The 8,069-nt window shown below is 46.1% G+C and overlaps 1 protein-coding gene across 2 annotated transcripts; it reads left to right on the top strand.

Annotated features, from left to right (window-relative positions):
- Positions 1–3,728: 3,728 nt before the first annotated feature.
- LOC101972942 (olfactory receptor 2W3) lies at positions 3,729–5,402 on the top strand. Of its 2 annotated transcripts, XM_078036019.1 has the most exons (2): positions 3,729–4,645; positions 5,381–5,402. In XM_078036019.1, exons 1-2 carry the CDS (start codon positions 3,729–3,731, stop codon positions 5,400–5,402), a joined length of 939 nt encoding a protein of 312 aa, XP_077892145.1. The 2 variants fall into 2 exon arrangements, with proteins under 2 accessions (XP_077892145.1, XP_005342818.2); XM_005342761.3 differs by lacking the exon at positions 5,381–5,402 and having other exon boundaries at positions 3,729–4,673.
- Positions 5,403–8,069: the final 2,667 nt, after the last annotated feature.

Raw genomic sequence — 8,069 nt, 5'->3', positions numbered from 1 at the left:
AGGTGACATTTGAAGCTACAGAACCTCTGCTAGTGCAGGGGAAGTGACATGAGAGGCACACAGTCACCTGGGAGCACGCAGGCCTGATCTGCACAGGAGCATAAGCCCCTCTCGCTGCAGCCCACTCCATCCTGCCCCTGGGATCCCTGCACATTCTGGTTGTCACTCTTGAGCAGAGCACTGTCTTCCAACCTCTCATGGAATGAGGTCAGAGCCTGACTGTGGACATTTAACCTCACATTATAGTTCCTAGATGGGATAAAACTTCTGCAACCAGGAAGGTTATTTGAGCAAAGTAAAGTGTCCTAGGGCTGCCCCATGAACTTGGACAGCGGCAACCACCTTGCCTTTCACCTGTGCCCTTTAGACCTCAGAGTTTCTAACTGTGAATGGTCACTGAAATCTTTTTAAAGATTCTTTTGGGGTATAAATGTTATAGTATGTGACACAGACCATACCCTGGGTTATGTACCTCCTTGCTATATCATAATTGTATGGTTTGCAAAGATTATACATCATAAGTTAAACATTGAGTCAATTTATGTGCAAATCTTAAGTGTGCAATAGAGTAAGAATTGTTGTCAGTTAAAAAATTCTAATTTTCCTTAGAACAAGTACATTTTACTCACTCATTTTGAATTAAATTGAATTTGACCATATTTTTTGAAGTGCAGACAGTGTTGCTAGTGAAGTGTCACTTTCTGTGTGCACTGGGTGTTTCATTGTGGACTAGAGAGACCATGTTTTCCCAGGAGTGCAGGAGAAGGAGCCTAGTGAGGTTCAGCCTTCACCAGGAAGCCAGCCCATTGAAACTGAGGTACCAGAGTCTTTAAATGGCTCAGAAAAATCACACACTTTTGTTTGAATTCCATTTTGCATTGATTGTTTTAAGGCTAAATGATTAAGAGGTTACTGTCTGGAGCCCAAAAGCAATGATCTTATAGTCACAGTGTGCAAAATGCTACTAAAAAGTGTTCAACTCAGAGATTTTTTTAGGTTGTCTGTTTCAGGAGTTCCTAAAAAATAGCTTGATGGCTTAGAGATGTGTTTCTCTTTTCATATCTTTTTAACATGCATGATTGACAAATTGTATAATTTTTATTAAAAGCTTTTCAAAGAAGTTCTGGGACTTTCTAACCACAGGTGGCAGGGAATCCTTGTGCATTTCTGCAAACCAATCCCCAATATCTTAAATATTCCATTTCTACAAAAAATTTTTGTAAGAGTTTTTGAAAGTACTTATATAAATCTATTGCAGTGATTTTTAAATTGAGCATTTTATAAAGTGAAAGACAACCAGTATGCCGCTTGTCTGAAAGAAGAGATCTTTCCAGACCTCATCTTCTTGTCCAAAGTTGTGGCTTGGTGCAGACAGGGAGGCATATGCCCTCAAACAGCCACTGAGCTGCTAGGCAGTGTCTGCCCAGCCAAGTGAACCCAATGTCAAGCTGAGAAGAGGACATGAGCACACCTCATCTGCTCTTTCCAGGTAGGTATGTGATGTGAGTGCTTACCTAGTGTACACTTTTTTGCCTGTGTGCTTACCTCTTTGCCTGGATCCGGACTCTAATGAGCTGTGCCCATTACCCAGGTGTCTAGTGACATCTGCAGAAAGGACATCAAGGCAAGAACCTTACATTTATCTGGTGCCATATAGAGTTAATTTTGCGCAGTGGGGACAGGCTCCACAGTGTGACAGATCAGGGCTTGTTAGACAGTGTGGCCTCCACCTGAGGGGCATGCCCTGAGGGCCACTGCATTCTCTATCTGTGTGTCAAGCATGCCTTTTTCCTCTGAATTTGATCTCAAAATTCACAAGTGCACTTTATATTATATTACATTCAGCAATGCTCTTGGAAAAAGGCAAGGTTCTAGTATAGGTCAACGTTCTCAAAACAGCCAACACCATGGGATTTTTACCCAGTTTTGCTAAAATAAATTATTTTGTGTGTTTTTCTGCTCCCTGGAAGGTCTAGGAATTGTGCACTGTACCACTGTTCCAGCTACTTTCAATCAACTGGTGACATCAGGGAGGCAGAAGACACCACAGTGAGTGCTGGCTCTGTCCATTGTACCAGCATCCTGACTGCAACCCACTACCTAAGGGTCTAAATCAATAGGAAAGGGATTTTCAGGAAAAGCAGAATTCGGAGCTTGAGAGGTCAGCATGCACAATGTGTGTGATAGTAGGAGCATGAGCTGAGGCTCTCTTCAGACCAGTCACTACAAAGCCAATCACTTATTGGGTACAGCTATAGGAGAAAAGAGAGGCTGTCAGTTTGTGAGGTCTTCAGTGCTCAACTTGTCCAACTCTACTGTGGCCTGCTAAAGGTTTAAAATTACATCTTCCTCCCTGTTCGTGCTCTGGGGTGCTGGTCACAGGCTTTAAGTGAGTGCCATATTAAGTTGTTCCACTCAGACTGAGAGTCTGAGTCATGACCTAATGGGGCAGAACGGTGACTACTGTTCACTTCCGGGTTGGAGGTACTGTGTCTGACCTAGAGTGATGGTGAATGTGGGACCATAGAATCTGTGCCAGTTTTGATTTCCTTTCATGGGAGCTATGGTTTAGAATTTTACCTAAAAAGGAAGCAATATGTGCACTGGGTGAAGAGGGTGAGGGGCTCCCTAGGATTGAGGACCCAGGAAGCTCCTCTCAGCACGTCATTACCTCCTCCAGGTAAGGTTCCATGTGCAGCGTGCCCTTTCCCTGGGGGTCTATAGGTGAGTTCCTCTGCCCTGTGGGGAGAGGGTCACAGGAGTCAGGACTGCTGGTGCTCCTAGGGGTCTGTTTTTCCTGGTGGGAGTCAGAAACCTAACCAGGTAACCACCACACACGTTCCAGGGCTTTGAATTCTGTCCCCATTTATTAAGGGAGAAGAAGGACACATTTTTTTCCACACCAGGGATGGCTGAGATCATCGCACAGAGTCAGGCTCCCTGAGTTCCTCTCCTGCATTGATGATGCCTGATACAGTTTGCTTTGGTTTCGATTTCTCTCCTTTGCAAGTGGCAGGTTATATGGTCTCTGTTTGTGAAAATATTGATACATTTTAATTTTATATAAGATTTATGTATATTTATGTTAGTAAATGATAAAAAGGTAGCATTACCAGCATGTATTTCATGCATTCATGACATTCTAAATGTTTCTTAAATTTGGTGGGTATTTATGGTCACATGCTTTTTCTTCAAGTTTTATCAAATGCTTGCAAATCTCCAAACATGTTTCCAATGCATTTACTTAAAAAAAGATTTTTGTAGAAGTTTACACATGTAGTTCAAACCGGTGATGTTCAAGGATGAGCTGCATTTGCTATTTCCTAAATCCTATCAGGGGGTTGTTTGGAGTGTTTTTTTGTGCCTCTGAGCTTAGGAACTTGTGACTCTGGAAGAAGCAGAGGTTGGAGCTTGGCAGGTGTGTGCCTTTCCTCTTTGGAATGACAGAGCACAGGGGTGGATACGGATGAAGATGGCAGGAACGTACCCTGGGGCAGACCAGCTCTGCCTCTCCACATGTGACATTTACTTAACATACCGGTAGTGCCTCAGTTTCCTTTTCTATACTTTGTAGATAATAATCATAGCAGAGCCTCCACACCAGTGTTTAGGGCTTAGGTGAGTAAAAAATCCTGCTCTGTGCTCCTCTAAGCCTGGCGAGGAGTCCATACTCCAGCATCAGCAGGTGCCACTACTGGTGTTGACACCTCTCCTCAGGTGCAGTAGAGATGGATGGGACCAATGGCAGCACCCAGAGCCACTTCATCCTCCTGGGTTTCTCTGACCACCCCCACCTGGAGAGGGTCCTCTTTGTAGTCATCCTGGTAGCCTATCTGCTGACCCTGGTGGGCAACAGCACCATCATCCTGGTGTCTCGGCTGGACTCCCGGCTCCACACGCCCATGTACTTCTTCCTCACCCACCTATCCTTCCTAGACCTCAGCTTCACCACCAGCTCCATCCCCCAGCTGCTCTACAACCTGAATGGCCATGACAAGACCATCAGCTATGTGGGCTGCGTGGTCCAGCTCTTCCTGTTCCTGGGCCTGGGTGGAGTGGAGTGTCTGCTGCTGGCCGTCATGGCCTATGACAGGTTTGTGGCCGTCTGCAAGCCCCTGCACTACACGGTGATCATGAGTTCCAGGCTCTGCCTGGGCTTGGTGTCAGTGGCCTGGGGCTGTGGAATGGCCAACTCCTTGGTCATGTCTCCAGTGACCCTACGATTACCCCGCTGCGGGCACAACAAGGTGGACCACTTCCTGTGTGAGATGCCAGCCCTGATCCGTATGGCCTGTGTCAACACAGTGGCCATAGAAGGCACTGTCTTTGTCCTGGCCGTGGGCATCGTGCTGTCTCCCCTGGTCTTCATCTTGGTGTCCTATGGCCACATCGTCAGGGCTGTGTTCAGAATCCAGTCATCCTCAGGAAGACACAGAATCTTCAACACCTGTGGCTCCCACCTCACCGTGGTCTCCCTGTTCTACGGGAACATCATCTACATGTACATGCAGCCAGGACACAGCTCCTCCCAGGACCAGGGCAAGTTCCTCACCCTCTTCTACAACATTGTCACCCCCCTCCTGAACCCCCTGATCTACACCCTCAGAAACAAGGAGGTGAAGGGGGCACTGAGAAGGCTGCTGCTGGGGAACAGAAAGGGGGGCAAAGAGTGAGGCCCTGGACTGCCCAGCATCCAGCCTCAGGGTCAGCTGCAGTGGGGCCACTGCTGGCCTCTGAGCTGTGGAGCAGAACTGGTCTCAGCCTGGAGCTCTCAGCATCCTAGCAGGGCTGGCCTTCTGGAAACCTGTTTATGGACAGTGTTGGGTGTTTTATGAGAGAACAGCACAGGGTCTGTCACCCACACCCAGGTGTGCAGACCTCACCCCACCAGCTCCTATCAGGGCCTCACTGGAAGCAGCCCCTCTCTGAGTCCTGCTTCTGTAGCTTGTTGTTAGTTCACATAGTGCTATCAGCATTTTATCTAGAATCCCCCAGCTCTCTCTGGGCTCTTGGTGTGAACCACTATCTCTTCCTGGATGGCATCAAAGGCTGAGTTCAGTGTGGTTTGGTATTTTTCTCCCATATTGCACCACAGGCTTACATAGGATCATTTTGTCTTTTTCTGTCCTTTATTAGGAGACAGATAGATGAGTATGGCTGGAACACAAGTTTAAGAGAATAAGTATAAAATGGGCCCACTGTGCTCACTGCACAAGCGTTTTTTACCAAAAAGCAATTTCCCTGCAGCCCTGCCAGGCCTAAGTGGACAGAATGTGTTGATTGCTCAGCAAGCTTCCTGTTATCTGCATGGAAATGCAGGTAGGAATTAGCATTAATGAGAGGAACCCAAGACACTTTGAAGGGAGTGACTTTTGTGACCCTTTTTCCATACCAGATTCTGAAAGATAAGAAAAATTTCTCCTAACCATAAACCTGTAAGAATGTGTAGTGACAACTGCAATTAGAACTGGTCAGGATGGGCCAAGGTAACATAGGGTTGCCATGACAGTGGGAACCTGAAAGTCTGAGGTCACCCTGTTTTCATTCTAAAGTCAAGGGGAAGACCTGGGCTGGACTTTCTGGAAACTTCTCTGGGACCCCAATAAAACTGGAGTGCAGGAATGGTACACTGTCCCTCTCCTTTCTGAGTTGACCAAGTCTCTCACTTGAGAGTGTCCCCTTCCCCGTTTTCCTAACCCTTCAGTGAACTCATGCCTGTTACTCGGACTGACTTGTCTGAAACCTTTCTGACATGATCACAGAGTCAGGGTTTGTAGGGAGTCTTTCTTGTGCCTCAGTTTCCCTGAAGGCCCCATACCTGTAATATTTCGTCCCCAAACTTGGTCATTGTCCCTGATTCATTGTCTTTGGTCATTGTCTGGATTCATGTCTGGATTAAAACTCTGGATTCATGAAGATTTTCACAATGACATTGAATTTTGGCTCATTTACATCTTGAAACATGATGCTTTTGCAGTTGTGTTTCAATTTTGTTTGTGAGAAACACCTGGTGTTTTCCAGATTCCCACCTGGTGCTCAGTTCATCTAACCTCTGTGCTTGTGAGAGGCCAGTGTGAGTGGTATCCTTCTCACTGTTCCCACTTGGTGTTTGAGATGTGGAGGTTGCATCAGGAGATTTGTTCAGGAGAAGAGAACCTTGATTTACCCAGGGCCTCTCTGACTTCAATCCCTGAGGTTCCTACTGCACAGCAAACTTTCAAAGTAAAAAAGTCCTTTAGCCTTTGACTCTCCCCAGGGCTACTCCACTTACTGTGTACCCACATCCCCTGAGCTGGGAGGCACACTCTGATTCAGGGGTCCTGGGAGGGCTGAGGGTCTGCACTTCCCTCATCCCCCAGGTGACACTCACTCTTGGTACTCAGGTTGAATTTTGAGGAACTAAGGGCAGGTAACCTTTGTGGTGAGGACAGATACCTTTAGGGAAGAGCCAGGACAACATCACCGACCAGGGAAAGGAGGTGAGAGAAGGTGATCCAGGCTCCTCTGCCACCACAGCCCTTCTCAGCCCTGTGCCTCCCAGACCTCCTTGGCCTGTGCTGTCCCCACCCAACCTCTCATTTCCTCCTTTCCACCCCACAAGTCACCAGCCCCAGGGTGGGATTAAGTGGAAACAAACCAGAGCTCCCTGGATAGGATTCAGGGGAACCCAGGTGTGAATATGCCAAGTTCCCTGTGCAAAGGATTAAAAATGTGGCCAGGCTGAGGGTGAAGGGGAAACTGGGGCTCCCTGTGAGACCCTCCCCAGAATGAAACCCAGGAATCCTGCTGGAGCTGAGCCAGTCCTTGGAGAGGTTCCTAGGAATGGGGAAGAGCTCCCTGGACCCCTGGGGAACTCTCCTCTTTTTGGAAGGAGCTCACTGGTGCTCTGAGTGAACTCCATGCTCCTTGTCCCCAGGCATCTGGGAATGTCCAAACTTTCTGCTTCCAAAGTATGTGCCTGAAAGAACAAACATCACCAATTTTGACCTTATACACTGGATTGTTTTTCCTTCTTGGAATTTTGGAAGCAGAAACAAGTTCCAATTGAGCAGCCAAAGACGCTTTTACTCTTTCTCCAAGAGATGAAGAGGTGCTCACTGAGGATAGTATGTCCCTGGACATGCCTCAATTTTCTGCGCCCTCATTTGGTTTATCACCCTTTGACTCCTTCATCAAGCTTTCTTTTGGTAGTCTTGGTGTTTGGTTGCCAGGGTGACTGGGTTGTGATAGCTTCTGTGGTAATTAAAGGTCCAGACCACCAGGCAGGGAAGGGCCCGAACTTGAAAACTGGTTTTTCTCAAGGTTGTGACTATGGGCTGTGGAAGGTGTGACTCACCAGGCCCTACCCTCTCCTTCCCTGAAGGAGAAGACTTTGAGTCTCCCAGAAACCCTGTGATTTTATGGACAGTGGCCTCCTGTGTTGTGGATCACTAGAAGAGTTTACAGTCCATGTTGCTGAGACTTGGGGGCTAGTATGAATTACACACAGAACTGACAAAACAGAAGCAAAACAAAGTCTACAGACAATAATAATTTTATGTGAAGCATGTAGATGTGATAACATATCAACATCAGTATGAACATTAGAACATTAACTAATATATAAGAACACATCATATATATGATAACTTATAATGACATAAATTGTGGTTAATATCTATATCATTCATATTAACATGGATTTTAATGTATTCCATTAAACTCATTAATTATTTTTATATTTGTTTATAATGATTACTATATTAAATTATTTTACTAATAAGCATCTTACTAGAAATTAATTACATATGTGAAATCACATCATAATTCTCTTGGTCATCTCTGCTCCAGTGTGTGCTAATCAGCATGGAGCAACACAACAGAGAGAATCAGGTGATGAATCCAGCCTAATTCCACCTTAAGATTGGGAGCCATCTTGTCACAAAGTCATGAAAAGTTAATTTCTGTTTTACTATAAATTACAGCAATTTCTAAACTTGTTTGGAATTCCTGCCCATGACTTGAACTCTCCCATGCCTGGCTTTCCCTGCCCATATAACAACCCTCTCTGAAACCTTAGTGGCAAGTGA

Source organism: Ictidomys tridecemlineatus, unplaced genomic scaffold (assembly GCF_052094955.1).
Source record: "Ictidomys tridecemlineatus isolate mIctTri1 unplaced genomic scaffold, mIctTri1.hap1 Scaffold_161, whole genome shotgun sequence".
In the NCBI taxonomy this organism is placed as follows: Eukaryota; Metazoa; Chordata; class Mammalia; order Rodentia; family Sciuridae; genus Ictidomys; species Ictidomys tridecemlineatus.
This window is presented reverse-complemented; position numbering and strand designations above follow the sequence as displayed.